The sequence below is a fragment of the Leptosomus discolor genome, chromosome 2, assembly GCF_034619465.1.
Source record: "Leptosomus discolor isolate bLepDis1 chromosome 2, bLepDis1.hap2, whole genome shotgun sequence".
In the NCBI taxonomy this organism is placed as follows: Eukaryota; Metazoa; Chordata; class Aves; order Leptosomiformes; family Leptosomidae; genus Leptosomus; species Leptosomus discolor.
The window spans coordinates 106,557,879-106,580,191 of record NC_141392.1 but is presented as its reverse complement, the minus strand read 5'-3'; the positions used below and the strand labels follow the sequence as shown (position 1 = coordinate 106,580,191).

The following is a 22,313-nucleotide window of genomic DNA, read 5'->3' as shown; positions in this document are numbered from 1 at the left end:
CTATAGTAGCAGATTACTATACATTCTGTTTATGGGAAGGGGGACTTTTCAATCACTTGTGAAATATGGAATTGCATAGTTTGGATCTTGTTTTGGCTCCCTTAGAAGGAACCTATAGGTTTAAGATGCAGTTCACTATCCAGACTTATGTCTTTTCAATGTTATTTCAATGTCCTACCTAGTTTCAGGTAGAAAGAATGAATACTATATGGCAATTTAATAATTGGATTTTGTCATGCATTACATCGCTTTGAGCTACCATGGACACAACTTCTGGCAAACATGCAAAACTTTTGAAAAATAAGCCTGTCACTAAACTGAACACTTAGCTTGTATTGAAGTGAAGCAGCTATCCTAAAGCTTCTTATATCCTAACTTCCTTCTTATAAGAACTGGCTTCAGTTGGGACTGCTCATTCTTTCCACTATGTGAGCCATATTCATACTCCTGACTCTGATGGAGTCAGACTAAGCATCAGCTCCTTATCTGTTGAAATGGTTAATGACACAGTAATGAAATAGAAATGCTGCAGATAAAGTTCCTCCTAGCTGCCCAAATATTAGGCCTACAAAATGTAATTAGTCATCTAAACACCTGTCCATCAAGTCAGAGACAGACGACTCCTGGGCTGCATCCGATCATCCCACTCTCTCACTATGAGAACAGCCAAAGCTCCAGCCTTGCAGTAGACATAACTACCTTGGAAACCTAAGGTTAGGTGAGCTTAATTCCATTGTGAGATTCCATTCCTTTAATATCTGTAATTCCTTCACTTTTGAATTCCTCTCATTGCCCTAGACACTAAAAATTACACAGATCAATGATAGTTAGTTGGGATAAAAAATGGGGGGGAAAAAAGAGTTATTTGGATGCACCTTGTCTCCCTTGTGCTTCATTTAAAAATAATGTTGTGAATTTATTTTGCTTATTATCTATACATAAGCCTTCAGGCAGAAGAAAAAGTAAAATCTGTTGTTATCTGTTACTGGTAAACATGGATAATGACACTGCTGGGAATATTTGATGTCATGTTGATATCCTCCATAGAAGGCCATGTTTATGCTATTCTGTTGCACCTTTTTTTCTAGAAAGTTCACACTAAACCAAAGTACTCTCAGTGCTGTGGAATAAATCCTTTGTAATCTACCTAATTTGCGAATATGTGAACTGACTACATAAAATATCTGTAAAGAAATTTCATGCTCACTTTTAAGTAGAATTAAATAGATTTTTCTTATAGGTAAACAATTAATTCCACTGTGAATTTTGTTTTTAAATTTCACTTGTGAAATGCAGCATTTACTGACCTAGAGCACAGCTGCACATTTCTACTGAGTGACTAAAATTACAAATACAACATAGGCCCTGATACATTTTTTGCCTGGAAGTGGCAGCTATAAAGCAAGGAAAGGTACAGAATGGTACTTCATTTAAGGTTGGCAGACTTTGAAGCTGGTTTACATTGTAGATTATGTTGTTTACATTGTAGCATAATAGGGTTTTTAACTTGATGTATTTCAATAAAGCTTGAGGTATTTCAAGGGGCTCAAAGCTTTTAGACTAAGACCTGGCTCACTGGTTTTGAAGTCTTCGGTTTTGTTGAAGTCTTTGGTTTTGGTTCGTTTGGGTTGTTTATTTATTTATTTATTTATTTATTTGTTTGTTTGGTTTGGTTTTGTTGTGGGGTTTTTTTTTGATTTTGTGGGGGTTTTTTTCTGGTTTGTTTTTGTGTTTTTTTTTTTTTTCTGCCTGGCTCCTTTTACAGAAGTTTAGAGCAAAGGGTCTAAAATACCACCAAATATGAGTGATGGATTTAAATATTGATTTGGTGCAAGCATAAAACTATACAAAGTAGAGCACTGACTACAGACTAACCAGACTCAATGGATCATGTTTACCCTACCCAGCTTTAGAAACCAGACTGAAATGCCTATACATAACCTAGTATTACCAGAGTCACTGAAGAGAAAAACATGTTTTACCTTACTCACAGCAGAATGTGTTTCTCTCCATCTCTGGAGAGAAAGACTACAGAGGCCATGCCTGCAAATTAAGAGCTTCAGCCATGTGTTTATGTTCAGCTGCATGAATCTTGGCCAATGTGTTCAAGCCCTGATCGAGTTGTCAGTGCAAATATTATACTAGCTGTTAGTTCAGATTCCAAGCAACTCTGCAAGTGCCTGGGGGAAATCACGGATATCCACATAGTTAGATTTATAACATCTATGCATATCAGGTTATGTCCTTTCAACAAACAGCCTATCCTTGCAAATGACTCATGATGTAGCAAAACAGGTTCATCTCATAAAAACAGACTGATTGAACAATAAAACTGCAGAATTTTACTGCTGTTCATTCACCACTTTGCAGAATGCCTTAACCTGCACAACACTAATGGCCTTCCATTTACATCTCTGTAGCTCTTCACTTGTAACATCACAGTCTGCCTTTGAGTTTGTGACCTTACACTTAAATAGCCAAAGGCTGCTGAGTATAAATATAATTTACCCTTGTACACAAAAGGGCCTCATTCTCAGCTTTACACCCTTCTTGCATTGGTGGATTCTGAAAATATGTTCACATCTGTTATGTTTGGTTTTGCAGGAAACAATTTCTAGATATATTAAGTAGATAATATTGGTAAAAGTAATTTGGATAGCCAATAAGCATATATTTACATAAGTAGATATATAAAAATAAACATATCACTCAGAATTTTTAGATGCATGCTTGCTAAATGTTAAGGTTGTGGGAAAATACAAAAATTAGAATCTACTTGATTTTCTTATTGCTCCTCATGAAGTAATTACATTTTCCTGCTAAATATAATTTTATCCAATTCAATCAAAAATGAATGTTGTGTTGGAACTCAGTCTGTTTAATTTATGTATAAAAAGGCATCTACAGAACCAGATCTCTCTAAATTTAAAGTTCCTTACGTAATCTTAGAAGCCTTCATAGGGAGAGCCTGTCTGCAAAAATTAGCGTACCAAAGTTTAGATGAAGAGTTTCTTCCCCTGGGAGCTTTCAGAGGCATCTCATTTAAAGACATGTTGATGCCAAAGTGAACTAATCGAGGTCAACCCCCCCACACACTCCACTCCCAATTTTTCTAGGAAAAAGTAAATATAGCTTCTTGAGTTTGAAGAATAAGAAAGAAGGATTTTTCAGGGCACAATTCTTATCATACATACCTGTTATTGCAGGCACCAGTGATGAGTCGATATTTACTAGCTAAGCAATTGTCTGGACATTTTGGTGGCAACATGTAAGGCAGACATCCAGAAATATTAGCAATCATAGTGAGCAGGTCAGCTGATAAAAGATCTGAAAGGAACAACCCAAACAAACGATTTGCTCTATTGGCATATAGCTGCTACAGGAGAAAAGGCATTATTGTCAGCTGCAACCACAGCATCCCCTCTCTTCTTCCTAGGAAAGAGCACTTAACAAGAAGTGCTGCAGGAGGCAGTCTCAGGGACTTAGGGGAGACAGAGGGTGAAAGAGAAGAGCTGGTTTTATTATCTGATGCATAGAATATGAAAGGAAGTAGTCCAGCCATAGCTGAGAACTGAGGTTGACCTGCTCCCTTTTCTCCTTCAACCTGCTCTGTGCTTCCTTTCCCTGAATTGTAGTCACATTGCTTGGCCAGTCCCTGTGCTTACAACAAAGGTATAAAAAGCCATTCAAGAATAGAAGTATATAACAAGCAGGAAAAATTTGGAACTGGAAAGATGCAGAAGTTTAAAGACACCACAGCTGACTATATAATTAGGTGTGGAGTGGAAGAGGCTCAGCATCATTAGCTGGAATTTGGAAGCTCGGTGTGTAAGCTCCAGAGAGCTGGCAACCTCTCTCACCCATGCATGTATGTAAATACACGTATCACCAGTTGGAGGTAGATGCACACAAGAAAGAGGAGAGATATCCTTCCTGAACTCAAAGAGCTCTTGCCATTCAAAGTGACTGTAACCATCACATGCTGAAGGAAAATGGTAGAGACAGCACCTATCTCTTGCCTTTGTCTCCTCACTGACTACTGCATGTCACCCAGTCCCATCACCTATCCTTTCTGCCCATCTGAAATGAGCTGATTTAGTCCATCAATCAAGCAAAAAAGCAAGCCAGGAAAACTAACAAAAAAGATTCAACAGCCAAATCATCTCAAAAACCATTCTGCTGGGCAGCTAGACTTGTGCAAGGCAGGGATGAGAACGGAGGGAAAACGGGCGGTTAGACTGGTTACATAAACTTGTTATTATGTACTAGCTACTCAGGTCAAATTTGTGGATACTTCCATGTTAGTTCAGATTCAAAAATATGCCCACAGCCCTGTTTCCCCATTTACCTGTGCTGCCTAAGTATTGACTGATGTTTTCTTTAAAGCCTATTTAGTTCTTTACTTCACTTAAAACTACTCTTTGTCATGGCACATAGACTCTAGTCTATTCATCTTCCATTAAAGTTGTGTCAGTTTTGAAAATTAACACGAATTTTATGCACTTGTTCTATGATTTAAAAATTTGATTTCTCTTGAAACTCCACCGGCAGAAAAATAATTGTGTCTCTATGTGCGTCTGTGCATATATAAATATATACACAGACACACATATAGATATATTTTTAGTTCTACAAATGTTCCATTAGTTTAATAAGCCAGACGTTTCCTCAAGGAAAAAAAAATAAAAAAATTTAAAAAAAGAAACTGTGGATCTTTGTTTGTCTACAGCACTCTAATGCTTCCATATCTTGAAAAATAATGTGATATGCTATAATACTAAGATAGAGAATACAAATTATACTTCTCCAGTTCATGCTGTTCCAAGTGGCAGAATTAAATTATGGAAAAAAGAACTTCAATGTTTCTGCATTTTTGAGCCTTCTAAACACCAGACAGACATCTTGAAATTCATCTCTAATTAACAGCAACAAGAATTTTATTTTACTTAGACAATTACACATCTCTCCTCAACTAAAGGAACACAGGCCACACTCCAGCAAAGAAAAGTGTAGAACAGTGACTATGTGAGGTGTTTTGAAGAACAAAAGAGAGGGCATCCCGGTGCCAGGGTGCGGACAAGATATGTATTCCTGCAGAAAGTAAAATAAAAGTGAGGCTAACCCAACTTTAATCTAAAAGACAACATTTAAGAAATCAACAGGGGTTTTTGTCCATGTCAATATACTATATTTACCAGTTGGATGTAATGAACGTTTGTGCTTCTGGCAAACTTTCTGTTTCAGCACTTGAAATGACATTTCCATTCTTTCAGCTGCTTGGGAAATATCTTCACTCTCTTGCTCAGGAAATTTTGAGAAAGCCAGCAGAAAGGCAGGAGTTGCTATTCCCCTTTCTTGGATATTTCTATAATTGAGATAAAATACAGAAGGTTTTTTAATGTATAACCTTCTAGAATTTATTCATAGATGTACTTGTCTATATTGGATATGTTCGAGTTTAAAGTATGTTTTGATTAAAACATATGCTGGGAAAGCAGAGAGGAAGACTACTTTGTGACCTTGTTCTGCTAGGAAAATTCTGGAAAGAAATGGAAAATGCCCTTCCATGGGACACACACAACAGGGTTAAGCCTGTGAGAAGCCTTCAGGATGAAACAGAAACTGTTGGGATGAACAGAGCCTGCAGCACAAAGTGGATGGGAAGACCTTGCGCAGAATAGTCACAGTATAGCACTCCCACTATAGACACATCTAAATAAGTAGATTTGCTTTTATATACCATTTAATAACAAAGACCAACTCAATCACTGCAGGTGGATTCACAAATGCCTTAGGACCTAGAAGTCAAGCAACTGGCCTACAGTCATCTAGATGCCATCTGCAGCTGGTGATAGAGACATATCTCCTCTCAGAGACTGCCCAAACACCTGCCTTGCACTGACTTTATATATGTAGTTCAGTAGGGCTTCATTAGACAGCTATATGGCTACATATGTTAGTTTACAGCCTGACCTTACCTCTAACTTCAAGGAGCTCAGGTTTGATGAGAGAACTTTTGTAACATAATCACAGAAGAGAATCACAGAACAGTTTCGGTTGGAAGAGACCCTCAAGCTCATTGAGTCCAGCCTTTGTCCTAGCTCTACCAACACCACTAAACCATGTCCCTAAGTACAACATCTACCCATCTCTTAAACACCTCCAGAGATGGTGACTCCACCACCTCCCTGGGCAGGCTGCTCCAGTGCCTGACAACCCTTTCAGTAAAGAAATTCTTCCTAATATCCAGCCTGAACCTCCCCTGCTGCAGCTTAAGGCCCTTTCCCCTCGTTCTATCACTTGTTACTAGGGAGAACAGACTGACCCCCACCTTGCTACAACCTCCTTTCAGGTAGTTGTAGAGAGCAATAAGGTCTCTCCTCAGCCTTCTCTTCTCCAGGCTAAACAGCCCCAAATCCCTCAGCCATTCCTCATATGTTAAACACTTTAACACAAGAAAAATTCTTTTCCTTCAGGGTGGTCAGGCACTGCAACAGGTTGCCCGGAAAGGTTGTGGAGTCTCCATCTTTGGAGATATTCAAAGCCGAAATGGACAGTGCACTGAGCAACCTGCTCTAGCTGACCCTGATCTGAGCACAGCACTAGCCTATTTCTTCTCCAGATCTCTCTCAAGTGCTCTGTGATTCATTGCAAGATTTATCTTCTAGTCAGTATGGGTCATTTTACCACTATCTGATTGGCAGAGGAACCTTGAGAAAAGTGCATCAGGGAGAACTTCCTTTTTAACTGGAAGTCCCAAATCCTAAACAGACTCCTACAGCTTAGGAAAAACCACTCCAGTCTATTCCATTACCAGACATGGTCGTAGGTTGCAGACATCCCTGAGGGCTTCTCTGCAGCACAGATTTATTTGGACATGCAATTTTCATGAAACCATTGTGCTGTCATATTCACTTAGGTTTGTTTAAAGCATGAGACAAGTTTAAAATGGAAACACAGTTTGGATTTCAGCAAAGCAAACAGTTAAATTTCTGCTTGCAAAATTAGAAACATGCTGACGCAAAAAGCATTAGTAAGAGAATACAACTCAAAGGGTTTTTCTAGACGCTAAATTTGTCCTTAATTGATTCAAAAGAGCCTTAGCCTGCTCATTTGTTCTTTATTGAGAAACTATTGCTTTCCTTTCAAGAGCAGAGCACGAGAACCCTTGCAACTGTGAAAAAGAGCTACCTTGCCCCTCAGGACCATGTTTATCAGGTTTTCCATAGGCAATTAGGAATTTGACTGAGAATCAGGAGAATTAAAATTCTTGAACTATGTCCCAGTTAGAAATAAAAGAAAGATGATACAACTAAATGCCAAGAACTCAAGTTTAATATTTAATATCCATATGAGGATATCAGTCATGCATAATTAAAAAAATTACTATATGAACAGGGAAAACATGTCTGTACAAATGAGTTAAATATGTACATTTGTACAAGGTAGCTAGGACCTAAGAATCAAAAATAACACATCCCCCCAAAAAAACCCAAACTAAGAAACCACCACCCTTAATAGTGAGGTATGTTCCATTTTTTGATATTTCATCTCCTATCTTTTGTCTAATCTCGCAGATATTGTAAGTTTATCACAACAGTAATGAGTTATGTCCCAACCCGTCCTGTTCCCCCTGCCACCCTTATTTCATATAAGCATCCTAGTCCCTTCTAGTTCTTACCCACACTCCTGAAGCTGAGCTCTGATTCTGGAAGAAGATGCTGGTTTTCTCACCGTGTAAGTTACAAACTGTCATGATATTTTGTAATGCAGAAATAGTCCCATAAAGCTAATAGAATGACCTGTGATAGTGTCATTGTTAGGAACATGAGATCAGACAGAAAGTGTCTTAATGATTGTTTAATAATGTAAGTCCTAGTGCCATGTTTGGACAGAAGGTTCTTTAGGTTTGCCAGACTCTCAGTTACTGAGTCTCGTTAAAGATAGCAATTAACAAAAAAACCCCAACAAACAAACAAACAAACAAACCATTCAAAAGATATTGTCCAGAGTATGGGCCACGCTTTCTCTTTCGGCCTCAGATATTTTGAGCCTCTGAGATTTTTTTCTCCCTTGAATTAATATATTTATAGAATACCTTGTTTACAGATTTCTAACCATAATTAATGCCTCAGATATTTGTCACCATCCAGGTCTCTCAAAATAGTGACATAGTGCAGAATATAAAGTGATAAAATTATAAAATGATAAATAATATAATTTCTTCTTTCCTGTAATGTACATGTACATGGCCAGTCTGCTTTAAGATCAGAGTGGCACTGACTAACTGATCATGCTTAGTGTGTTTCTGCAACTACAGTTTCTTATCTGGAACACTGAAAATTATTTTCCACTTCCCTTTGCATGCAGATGATTCCACAGATGGTCCCTTCTGTAGATAGTCCTTTTGAGTTGGCACAGATACGGGCCAACAGAATAATCTTAAATTGTGAGGTTTACAATTTAGATTCTTTAAAAAACATGAAATTAACTAGTTCAGATGTAGTATACACTAAATAAAAGTAATTTTACCAGAATGAAGATGATGATGAGAAATATCTTTAATCTGCTGTTAAGGCATAATTTTTTTAGGGTTGTCATCTATACTTTTTAATCTGTTAAGAATACTGTGCCTCCAGCTAAAACATATTTTAAAATATACTAAGTAATTTCAGTAATTTCTGTTTTAATTAGGCTAAGAAAACCTCTTGTGTTCGTATCAGAATTGTACTTACCTTCAATCTGTTACGGTAAATCCAAACAAGAGTCTAAAAAGATGTCTTATCTAAAACTTAATCCACCCACATATCTAGCACAAGGGAGGAAGCCTCACCTGACCTACCACCGTAATTCACATCTATCTTATACATAACTAGTTCAGCAGTCCTTTTGAGTTAGTTGCCAAGTTCTAACAGAAGAAATATATGATCATTTGGAGCTGTGTGCAACATGGGCCTAAGAGACTCTTTTTGCACAGCTTGTCCATTGTGGGGTTATCTTCAGTTTCTTGTACACCTTAAAACCTAGAAAAAACAGACACTCAGCAGGATATAAAAAAGGAATTGGAAGCCCTCCCAGGGGTGCTGAGATTCACTAGTTAAAGCTAGTAAAAGTTTCATGATTTGTACTGGTCGTTATTAAAACAAGATTTACTGGAACTAGAGTTTCCTCTTGGAAGCCAAATACCACTTTCAAAATGTATGTTATAACGTGCCTGGTGGTAAATTAGCAATGTATTTGCACATACCACTGGGTAAGTGTCATAACCTCACAGGAGACATATGGCGCTCAGAGCCCTGTCCAAACTGCCTAGATTCCCATGGGCATTGCCGCTGCAATACAAATAGTACATTTTAATGAGGATGCCATTGTGTTCCATCTGTGCAATGTTAATACTATTATGAATGTTTATATTTTAATGATAAACACGAATAGCTACTCTTAAAGTTTAACAAACCCATAAGCTAATTGGAATAGCAAGCAGATCCTAACAAACAGTCATGAGAAGCACTTGGCAAGGGGACACAATCACAACAGCACAGCAAATAATGTGGACCATACCGGGAACCATGTGACCTTAAAACCTGAGAAGTAATTTCTAAGAAGTGGCATTTTCCTAGAAAATACTGACATGTTTTAAAAATTAGAATAAAGACTCAAATTCAGCCACTATGTTTAGTGTATTGCCAGTTAATTGCTCCAGCACTTAAAACACAAACAACATTTTAAGTGATTAAACAGCTGAGGTGAAGAAATATACTAGTCCATTTCAATCACAATTCAAGGTCAAAGTAACACCTCAGGAGAAATCTAGTTATTTTCACTGAGTTTCCAGTTCAGACACCTAGATCATGAATTCAGCAAACATCAGGTTTGACTATCATATGTGGAACAGCTAAGAGTTTTCCCATTCTAACCTGAAAAAGGACCTGCCTTGTCATCTCAGAACTGGCTTTTCAGTCTCAAGGACAGCACTGAGGTCATCTATATTGCACAGTAGTTTCCTTCAATTACTTGTAAGCCGAAGTAAAATGAGTTTTCATTTTCTGTGTAACTTCCAGAAGCTCTAATATGTAGTCACATGCAGTCTTTTACTGTTTTTAGCCTTTGTGCTGACCAAAGCTTTAATTCAAGTACACAGCGTTAAAACGAAAAAGCAAAGAAGCCTTAGTAGCTTCAAACTGATGTGAAAATGCAAAATTATTTAATTAAGGATTCAAACACATTTGCTCCTTGATATAATGCTCAGACTAGATTGTAGTTCAGTTCTCTGTACTTTGCAAATGGCCAAGGACTAACGTCTAACAGACAGGAGTAGAGTGCATTTACAAGCCTATATTAAAACAGGAATGATATTTATAATCATCTTAATGGTAGTTATAGGTCTCACTGCCCCACTTAATTGGGCCACAATGAATTGAATTATATAAAAGCACAGAACAGAAATATAATTTTCACTTCTGATAATGATCATTTGTAAAATGAAAGACCAAGTATTTTATACCAATTAACGTAAGAGCAAGTGATAGTCTTACGAGACTCAGACTTGTAATGCAGGCATGGGATACTTGTGGCTCTGATTACACAAAACAGGATAGCATGTGCCTCAGTGGTGATACTAATGCACATCTTTTGATGCTCTGCTGAAAGCCTTTGGCTGCTTACAGGGTTAACCCGAAGCTTAAGCAAAAGATGTGACCAGTTCTCAGAGTGCTGTTACTAGCAGTGTTCTGCCTAAGAAAAATCCAATGGTTAACAACAACATCTATCAGGTCAAATATTTAACAGCTTTAAATCACTGATCTAATTTTCATCTGCTGCTGTTAAAAGATGGAAGAAAGGAGAGTGAAGAGAAGGGAGCATAGAGGAAGGGATGAGAGAGGAGTAGAAGAGAAATGACCAGATGGCCTTCAGAGGTCCCTTTCAACCCCAGGCATGCTGTGACTGCAGTTCTTATAAAGGCTTTTAAAGGGAACCCAATAATAGGACTTTTGAATAACACTGCTCTTTAGAGCCGATATAGTCACATATAGAGTATTTTGAAGGAAGCTTAGCAGCCTGGTGATTTATCTGGGGTAAGCAAGTGGTCTCAGTTTTATTCCTAACAGAGTTCAAAAAATCATCTTTAAGCATTTATCTTTCAGCAGTTATCATCTTTAAGACATTGGGCAATTATTGACCAAATAGTTGCCACAATGTCCTATGAGAGAGTTAAACATCAGTATCTTCATTTGGTACATGAGGCAGCTGAGCCACTGAAAGGCTGAGATCTACATCTTTAAATTTGAATGCCTCAGGTTTGTCACCAAAGTACTAACACTACAAAATGAAACGGATCTCAGTCTCTATGTACAGAGCAGCCACAGTTCTTGACAGGTTCTGTCCACATAAACAGTCACCTCTCCCAGAGTTCTGCAAATTGTGACTCATTTTAAAAACACAGAGGTAAGTACTTTAGGAAAGTCTAAGCAAAAAAGTGGTGACTGCACCCTGTAAAACTTGGCTGATGTGTTCCAAATACTGGAGAGAAATTAATTTTGTATAGCACAGAAATGTAGCCAGAGCTACACAGGAAATGGTTAATTTTTTTTACAGTCATTTCTACTCATCCGAGGCACTTTCATTATTTCTAGAAAGGGATCAGTCCCACAGCATAACTCAAGCACAAAGCAGCTTTCCCTAAGTTGTTCACTACCCACAGTTCAAGATAAATGTTCTATTTCCTTTCCCTTATGCTTTTATTACATCTGTTTTAAGTGGAAGGGAAAATGTGAAATTCACTTCAACAGTCCCATTTAAGACAACAGAGTTTTGACACTGATTCCATAGGAGTTGTTCCCATCTCACTTTGCACTGGATAAAACATACTTAAAGTTCCAAAATATGTAAGGTCCATAAAAGTACATTTTTTTGAGCCACATGTTAATGTAATGTGGTGTGTTACTTAGAAAAACATTATTCTTTTTTTTTTTTCCTCACATTTTTATAGAGCAACTCATATGGTGATAATACACAAGGTTATATTGGTTCAGATGATCATAATCTATCATTATACGTTTTGTCAAAGAAACAGACTGATCTCAAACTTCCATCTTATGAAAGCTTTTTGCTGAATAGATCCTTCACTGTTTTATTTTTACCTTTTCAGTGTATAATGTGCAGCATACCCCAAAAGATTAGAGCCCTTCTGGATAGCCTCAGTAATGCAGTTATCTTCAGTTTCTTCTCAACAGGGGAAAAAAGAAGAAAGATGAATATTTTATTCAATAACCTATTTATTCAAATATTTACATTTACAATTTATATAGGTTTTTAATATTAAGGTATATGCAATTTTTCCTCATTAAAATGATCTCCATATTTCAGTGTTCCTGAAACTAATGTTGTGTCTTCTGACCTTTCTGAAAGATAAGGGTAGTAAATCAATTCTTCTCTAATTTACAAAGCTTGAAGAGTTAGGCTTTCCTTCTGATTCTTCCAGTACAAAACCAGTTGTGAACACGTTACGTAGTACCAAACCTAACAGGTCCAGCTAAAATGTGTTCAGTGTATGCGATTACGCTCCTTTGGCTTCATATGTATTTTGCATTAAACTGTCCTTGGACTGATAGGACAAATCTAAGCCTCCCTCACATGTAGTATGAGCTGGCCCAAGCCACATGAAGAATTCAAGTCCATGGTCAGGCATAACTAACAAATGGTAAGACCTTCTGGGATCTGCCCAATGCATGAAAGCCCTGTTCTTATTTCTCCACCTATGTTTGATGGAAAGACATATGTGAATCTAGTAACACCTCAGATCTGCTACTTTGCTAGTGCTATTATGGATCATAGATTATTCCTCTTTTGTGTAGCTCTAGCTTTATATTAAAAGAACCAGTTATATTTAAAATCCAGTGGTTTAATTCTCATCTATATTTGTGAGATCACCCCTTTTTTTTTCTTAGAAAAGGAATCTTGAATAAGAATAGTTTGCTAACAATCATTTATGTACACTGTAATTTTAGGTGACGTATTTTGACTGTAGTCCATGTTGTGCTATTTCCGTAATCTATTTTTTGAATAAGGTGCTCAGCTAAATGGAAAATAATGTGTGATGAGGAGTAATCTCTCCTAGGCAAAATTGTACTTCACTCAGCTAAAGATCTTCTCAGCCTCTAAGTATAGCAGTAGTTACTTCTCTTTTTCACCTTCATATGCTGAAATATTCGGTGATTCATTAAATGTTATCATTCAGATTTCTATTATATCTGAAAATGTTTTTGAGTTTATTTTAAAAAGCAAGACTGATCTTTATAGGCCACACAAGAGGTAATTCTTTCAGAACTCAATAGTGCATGATTTTTAATTACTTTTAGGGAGTTTACCTCTGAGAAATATATTATGCTCAAAGTATTGTTCATCATGTGGTATGGATTTGGACTCTAATCTAAAAGAGAAGATCCACCTCCTATACCTGAATTCCATCATCTCTCTTCCTTTTCTACTGAGAAGCATGATTTTTGTACCATGCATTGTTTTAAAAAATATGGTTCTTGGGGCAATAAACATTATTTTGTATTGTTCCCATCAGACCGAAGGACTCTTACTATAAAAAGAGTCATATATGGTCCATCTATTCCATTTATTTACAGTTCACATATAATTCATTTTATATTAACCAACATACAATATAACCTTGTTTTAGACCATGTCTTTCCAAGCAATTAATATGGAATCTTGAAATAGAGGATCCGTGCTGGAAAATAAATCTGATCCCATGTTGCACAGTGATGGTCCAGAAGAGATTTCCCATCTGAAGTAATGGCCTGAAGGTTGATTCAGGTTTTTTGTTTACTTTGTACATAATCTTATTTTATTTGTGATTCTACACTAATTCAAGTGAAAACTTTCCTAAGGACTTTCCCTTCTGAATCAGATCTACAGCTATATAATTAATTAAGAGAATGTAAAGTTTGAAATCTTACTTCTTCATCATCTCTGCCCTACTTTAATGTAAAATCAGTCTCTGCAGAAGTCTCTTCAAATTCAATCTAATATCTGCTATATTTCTAGTCTACTAGATCTAACTGAGTTAGATAGAACAGATGCAGATAAAATAGCTCTGTCTGAACATAGGCACTACCACAAGCTGACATGCTCTAAAATCTCCCCAGTATCTGCAGGATGCCAGCAGAGGATGGACCCACAAAGACCTGCACCTTCATGGGCCAGCAGCAGGGTGCCAGGCGGGACAACCTATGGCAACTGACTCTAGCCCAGGATGACTAAACATAGTGATTGGCAGTCAGGGAAAGAAATTCAGCGATCATGCTTGTAAACATGTCATCCAACATACGAATGTCATTAGGAAAGTAAAATCACTTCTAGCTAAAGAATACATAATTAAGAAACATTACAGATACAAAGTTTTCCTTTGAGAATTTACGAAGCTGCATTTTAAAAGAAAACACCCATGGAATAATTCTTGCAAAAGTCAAATAGTGTATGTTGCATACAAAAAGAGATGAAGCTAAACTGCCATTGCTAAACTGTCTGCAGTGCCAGTGTATTTTCAGCTTAACAGTAATCACTGACAAAAGAAAATAACATGTATTTTTGTTAGTATCTTTTGTTACTTACCAAAGAGGATATCTTTGCCTATCTGAAGGAAAGAAAAGAAAACAGCTGTGAAGGCTATAGCTGCAGAAATTCCCAAAATAATGAACACTTTCATCTACAAGAAAGAAGAGATAATTGTTGACAAAATACATCTTCTTCTCGTAATTATAATGCATACTATAAATAATTTCCTGCATATGGTAAATTTTACTTTTAAACTAGACTTGTAGCCACATGTTTGACTACGTTTTTGAAGTTCAAAGTTTTAATTTTTAGAAATAATTGTAGTTCACTTTCTCTTTTTTCCGTCCTTCCTTATTACTTTTTTTCGACTTTGATAAACTTCTAGCACAAGGAGATAGACCACTTTGTTTTGTAACATAGTATGTTCTGACAATATTAGTAATGCTTAGCCTGCATATTAGAAATTCAGCAATATTTTAGCATTCATTTGGAACTTCTCTTTACACAAACGTGATTTGATTGTAAATTTAGTGATTACACATAAGACAGTGAAACTAGCCCAAAGTAATAATAACATCGATCAGACCTGTCTATACTTTATCCATGTATAACTGCTATCAATGCAGCATAATGAATATGCTCGCATGGCATATGTGAGCTACATTCTCCATTTCAGTGCACTGGTTTTCTAATAGCTATTACAGCAGTACAAATATATAAACTATCCAAGAGGTAACATTTTTCACATGTGCTATGTTGATTGGAGATTGAGAAATTTAAAATACTATTAGTACTATATCAACATAAGAAAAATAATGATTAATAAATCAACTCTAAAAATTCAGGGAGGGAAATATCAATGATAGAAATTAAATATGAAAACACCCCTTCTTTTTTACAATTAATGAGTTAATATAATGAATTTATTCTGAAAAATGGCAAGCAAAAGTTTCATAGTCTGACCTTTTTTTCTGTTGCGAAGATTATCTTCCACAGTTCTGTGCTTTACTGATGGCAGTAACAGTTCTGAAATCTGAAAGTGAAGTACTTTCCAGGGGCTCAGCTTACACTATCAGCTTTACGCACTGGTACTTGCTCAAAAGTGCAAATGGATTCAAAATCCTTTTGGCTGCTTGACTTATTTTTGTCCTGCTAGGAATCAAGAGCTACCTGTGTGGTCAGTTCTGACATCAGAGTTGTTTTCATGGAAATGTGAAGGGCAAATGTTCAGACTAGAAAAAATATTGCAATGTTATGCAGTAAAATATATTCTGGGGACAGTTTTTGCTTGTTCTCTCTGACAGTGTATCAATGTATTTGACCAAGAAGTCAACTTCGTGTCCTATTTTAGGTGTTCTAGCATTGGCGCTTTACCAAAATGACCTTCTTAGATGATAATCCCCAGATTGACCATCAACTTACTTACAGCGCTTTTAATATTGTTTTCTTCTCTTGGATATTCTATTTCACATTTCTGAGCCTACCTATTTTATGTAGTTACACTTTTCAACCCTATTGCTTCTTCTGAAGTCAGTATTTTGACCTAAAGAATCTAACTGGCTGGTTTTTCCATTTCCTATATAAGCAGAGAGATCAAAATCAGAGCTGGAATCAAGATTGAGGCTTCCATTTCATCTTTGCTAGTCTCGACACGGAGATCACAAGGTGGAGCCAAAGATCAGTGTTTTGATCTCTGCCATAGGTGATAAAGTAGGTGCCGGGTAGCAGGGAGCAACCTGGAGCTGGTGACTGGTATATCATAGTGAAAGAAAACCTACAAGCATGTGAACTGACTGGAGGTAGAACTCAAGATTATTATTATAGCAAACTTCAGCTCAGGAATATCATCCACAATCCTGTTCCCTGAAAAGGTGAGTGGACATGTGTGAAAAGTAAGCAGAGAGTAAAAGGGAAGCAGACCTCTTCTGCAAAAGTGGGGTTTTGCCCCTTGGTTGGAGGCTTTAAGATTACAGAAAAGAAGTCAAACTTGCAATACCTCTTTAAGCCCATTCCAAATGGCAAATCTGTTAAGGTTATTTCCTTACATATGAAAACATAAAGAAGACTGACTTCTTCTATAGCACAACAAAGCATTGAGAAAAGCAATCCTTTCCAAACACCTAATAGAATAAGGAGCTTTCACCTATATCCTTTCCTATACTTCGCAAGTATCGTGGGTTTTCTTTCTGAGAGTTGAAGGGTTTTCTTAAAGTGAAAAATAGTTCTGATTTTCTTTGCTGTTTCACAGTCAAAAATCAAAGCTTCCCCATTTAGTTCAAAAGGCTCTTACCTACATCAAGGCTTATTCAAACAAGAATCTCAACCTTTGCTCATTGGTTGCAGCTAAGTATTTGTCAACAGTGGGCTTTAGATGTTTACATGCAGTAAATTGATTTGTGATGAAAAATCTGACTGGCAGTATCTATTTTGCATTTTCCTGGTTTTAATTTAAGAGTTTAAATCCCCACTGACCCTAAAAAGCAGTTTTAGTTAGAAGATGTAGGAAGTCTTAATTAGACTGGACTGATAAAATGCAGTTGTATTCCCATTCTTATTGGAGCTCATTCAGAATCCTGAAATCTGCTGAAAGAACACTAAGAGGGCAAAGTTTAGTGGCTCAAGAACAACCTTAATTTTTTTAATCCAAGATTCAAATATTGCCTACATGTCAGCACAGATAATTTGGATTAATATCTTGCTGAAGGTATCACCTTTGCTCTGGATTTTCTGTCAGCTGCCTGTATTCAGCCATTCTTTCTGCAAAAACTGTGTCAGACCTTTCTGCCCGGCAGTGGAACTGCACAGATCAATGACTGTCTGAACATGCAGTACAAATATAAAACAGTCCTTATGCTAAACAGCACACTTAAGAAACGGAGCAGTGAACCTTAACAGTTAACCATATTAATGCTATTAAGTTTTGAATTACATGACTCACTCAATTTGTTATGTTCCCAAGATTTGAACCTGCACACGAAGAACAGTACTGTATCTGTGTTCTTAAAAGTTAAAGACCTATAAAGTAAATCTTTGAGTTGCTGATAAAAAGATAAATTCTGTTCAAGGAAATACCCCAAAGCAATAGAACTTCAGATTATTCACACATATGAATTTCTGCAGACCTAATATGATATTCAGAAAAATTTGCCCATACCTAAATTATTATGCAATTGCAACTGATGGTCGACACATTGACAGGGAACAGACACATTTCTATAACCTCAGAACAACTTTTACATTTGCACTGTAACAGCCTGTAGCCCTACAAGGCTCTCGGAGGCATCATCAGTTCTTACAACCATTGGATTAGAATGAGAGACGTCCAAGATAAATCTGTGCAGCTGCAGGAGCTATTTTTGATAGCAGATTACACTGTTTTGTAGTATTTAGTGGCAATCCTGGGCTCTAGCATAGCGTGAAGGACACTCTGTCAATATGGATGTCTAATCTATAACAGAAAAATTAGTCTCTGATATCTTCCAGCTATTAAAATTCCAAGAACACTCTTTTGCAAGAGGAGAGGCAAAAAGTGCACAGAACTGTACAATACTTCAATAGAATCAATTTCGCTGAAGTTCCAGCTTAACATCATGCAAACAGGAATTAGTCCCATTCTAGTCAGATCAGCAAAATGACAAAAAATGCAAGAAAAGGTGGAAGAAAAGGAGTCTATATGGAGAGAACTGTTTAGCTGGGTTTCATTGATACCATGACTTCTAGTCACTTTAAGCATACAGGTTTATTCTATAATTAATTCCATTTTATTACAAATGTTTTTTGATATTATTCTCTTTAGTTAGAGGAGACCTTGCAGAGGTCTCTGAAGCCAGAAATGGGATGAAGAAAATGGGTGAAAAGGTAACGATCATTCACTGACTATTCCAGTACAGAACTAAGAATCAAGTAGGTGGCAGGTTGAAAATAAAAAAAGAAGGCGATTATGTAGACAACATGGAGTTACACTGTGGAACCGGTTGTGTCAAGAAGCTGAGGTAAAAAAGTTTAGATGAGTTCATAGAAACGTTTTGACTATTTTGTGGAATAAAAATATATCAAGGCCTATGAGAGTCACGATTTGCATCATGTACTCCCTCAATCACAAATAGACTATGGCTGGAATTTTTCTTGTTCTTCTTTTATAGGCTTCTCTCAGCAACAATTGTTGCTTCTTATCAAATGCAAAGTACAAAGATCTTAGGACTAATTTCTATGGTTTATGGTTAGACTTGAAACTCAGCTTAACTGGTATACATAGCTGTCTTAAAGGATAAATGAACATATAACGAACAAATAGTTCTATAGTAACTAAATAGTTCAGATATTATTTCAGTCTTTCTACAAGACAGTGAATAATAGATTGGGGGGAGGTTATTTAATTTTCCTCAGGCTCTGTGATTTAATTGTTGTCAAATGTCTAACAAATAGCTGAAAAGATCAGGAAACATACTGAAATACACCAGTAAATAACTAAATGGTTGTCTATCGTAATTAACAGCATCCAATTAGCAGTAAGTACTATCAGCAAGGAAGGAAGAGAAGAGCTTTGGACCTTTACTCTTGCAATAAGTAGGCTGGAAGAAGGAATAAGCAGCTTGCTAATCTGGAAGATTTTGATGGTCTGTGGCTGAATAAACTATTTGTCCCTCTAGATGACTTGGTGACTGGTTCTCCAAATGACATGCTTGTTCTCTAAAACAACGTCTCTGCCTTTGCAGATTAGTTATGGTCTCATCCTGAAGAAGAGAAGTTGTCCCAGGCTGGTGGAATGTATCTTATATTCTTATCTTTCCTTAGGCTAATGGTTTACTTTGAGAAAGATCAATAGGATTTGGTCATTACATACTAATTTTAGTGTATGGTGCTGAAATCATGTTCTCAGACAAATTATTTCTCTCAGAAACATGTGGAATATAAAATGTAAATAATGAGATTACTGAAATTCAGTGAACATTAACTGATTAAATCTATAGAGCATGATGTTGTCTTGTTAAAATGTTGATTTAAACGCAAACTGGCATTATATCTCATGCAAGCAAACAATATTTAAAACTCAAGTTACAGGAAGATTCCTAAGAATTTTTTTTAAATGTTCTGTGGTTTATTATACTTTGTAATAAATGCAGAACAAGACACTGTAAAGGTAAATTTAGCTGCAGAGGAGAGTCTACTCAATTTCCTGTGTCTGAATTCATGCCAAACTTGTATATCACTGTTTAAAAACTCTGCCTTAACTAAAGAGCAAATTATGATTTATGTGGAAGAATGTGGAACAGAGGAACAATTCTTAAGGTCTATAGAAGGTCTGAAATTCAGTGGCTTGAATCACAAAATTTTATTTTTAAAATGAGACAGAATATGAATCTTTCATCTTGATAAAGCACTGATTTCAAACCAAACTCAATGTCTTTCAGACAAATCATTTTAATGGCAAGCTTAATAGTGAGATTTCTGCCTTCCTAAAATGCATGGCCTTCTTGCAGAGACCACTACAGTGTCATATAATGAAGTTTGTATCTTGGATTTAGGGACGGTACGTAGATACATCGTATGTAATGTAGCCATAAAGCTGATCAACTACTAACAATATAACAAGCACAATCTTTTGTAACTTTGGAAAAAACAGAAATTGATTTAGGAAAATAAAATCAATGACCACATAATACAATTATGACACATCAATTTTAGTATTCTGCCTCTTGTGAATGAGGCTTTCAGCATGGTTAGTGACAAATCCACAAGATGATTTCAGATTCCAGAAGAAAAATTTGGAGGTGCTAGTATGACTCACTGCCATACTCAAAGTGTCCACAGATGGCAGATGTTCCTGTTCTCCTTTTCTAGTGCTTTGCAATGAGTGAAATATTCTGTGACTGTTTCCATGGTGGGAAGCATGTCTCACATCAGGAGCTCCTTGGATAGCAGTAGGAACTGGATCAATGTCTTTTACCTCCTGCCTCCCAACACCAAGTTACTGTGAAAAATCAACCAGTGGCAAAATGTTTTGATTTTGTACCCATCATCCGAAAGAAAGAAAAGAGGTGGCATAGTCAAAGTGCTCAAGAAAAGAACATGGACACCTATAAAAGGAGAGGAGCATAGAATTGTGACTCGAGAGAGGCTCTGCCTCGCAGCTAGCAGTGCAAATGCTCTACCATGAAACACGTTTCATGGTAGAGCATTTGCACTGCTAGCTGCGAGTAGTTTCATGGTAGTTGTTTCATGGTAGTTGTATGTTCTCAGCAGATCTTACTAGCTGGGTCAGTATGGCAGCATTGGTATATCACATTCCGAAGAGCCTTATTCTCTCCCCATGCCATCCAAGAAAGCTCGGGTTTTTCTAAGCTGGATACCTTTCCCAAAATCAGGCACTACAGCTGTCAATGTGAGGTGGAAGCTCCCCTGTGGGCACAAATGTTCCAATAACACTGAGCAGCAGCGCTTGAATTCCTCCTCACGCTTAAATGTTTTCTGCTGGTCTGCTTTAGTGAATCGCCTGGTAGGTGGCATTTCGCCAAGAGTGGCATTGACTTTCCAAATTTATAAATTAATTTTTAATTAATCTTTTTATTAATTTAAAGCTACAGGCAATGGTAAGAAATCATTTCAGAGATGGAATTGTCAGTTTGGAGAAAGAGGTAATAAAGGAAAACAAACAGTCAGTGAAAAATTAGACTTCTATTCAGTAAATCAAGTAATAAAAGAATCTCTCAAGATGGCCACCAGCTCATTAGATGGATTGTTCACTAGACACATCCTACATTATAAACACATTTTGTTAATTGAAAAACACATTTTAAATCTAATGAGATACTCTTGAACTGTTTTCATCAAAGTTCATATTCACTTAGGCAAATGAGTATGCTTCTGAATTAATCTCCAAATTTCCATTAGTCTGTCACAAATCAGGAAAGTAAATGATCTGAAGAAAAATGAAACATTCTTCATGAGCGCCAATATTAAGAGGTCACACAGCAATACCCTCTGGGACATTTAGTGTTCAAGTGAGCCTTATGGCTGAGTAATAAAAACATCTTGGCTGTTTTGACGTCATGTCAAGGTTCCACATTCTTGAGCTGTTATTTTTAATGCCCTGATGAATCTGAAGCATTGTGCAGCTAGATAAAGTGTGTTTTAGAATACTCTCATACTGAACAAACAAGAGTTACAGCTTTCTTATTTTTATGTCAAACCATCCAGATGAAAAAGGCACATGAGAATTATCAAACATGCAGCATTAAACAGTAACTAATGAAAAGAACAAAATGGAAGATATGAAGGAATCATCACCAATTCTAAACAGACGTTTCAGGTTAATCCTCTGGTAAGAGAAAATAACGTGTGCCCCTGAGATCTAAAAGGAGAATTAAAAAAAAAAAAGATATGGTGTCAGTGTATGGAATTGATAACACTACTACCTGTTCATCATGTGTACTTCTGAGGTCTGGAGACTGTGAGTAGGCTTTAACAATGTGAGGCTTAAAGCAGTGAAGGTGCTTGGTTTGATGAGAAAATGCTGAGGATTGACATCTGATGCAGTTGAGCATTTACACTGGGAAAAAAAATACCTATAGGGAGTAAGTTTTCAATTCTGCAGAAAAAGGTATAAGAAGATACAATATCTGTGAGCTGTATTGGAGTTAAACAACCTTGACCATGAAATAAAACATAACTTGCAAGTAGTAAAAAAAAAACGATTAAAAATTGAAAGAGGTTACAAGGGTATGCAGTGAGGAAGAAAAAGAAGGAAA

At 36.6% G+C, this 22,313-nt stretch overlaps 1 protein-coding gene across 1 annotated transcript in view; it reads right to left on the bottom strand.

Moving 5' to 3' along the window:
* TPO (thyroid peroxidase) overlaps nt 1-21,072 on the bottom strand; it is a 65,512-nt gene extending 44,440 nt beyond the window's left edge. The window contains exons 1-4 of the mRNA XM_086460473.1: nt 20,916-21,072; nt 12,141-12,222; nt 5,196-5,365; nt 3,195-3,327 (exon numbers count right to left, since the gene is read on the bottom strand). Of these exons, the coding sequence (XP_086316599.1) occupies nt 3,195-3,327; nt 5,196-5,365; nt 12,141-12,222; nt 20,916-21,072 (542 nt within the window). The remainder of the gene's footprint in view (nt 1-3,194; nt 3,328-5,195; nt 5,366-12,140; nt 12,223-20,915) is intronic.
* Nucleotides 21,073-22,313: the final 1,241 nt, after the last annotated feature.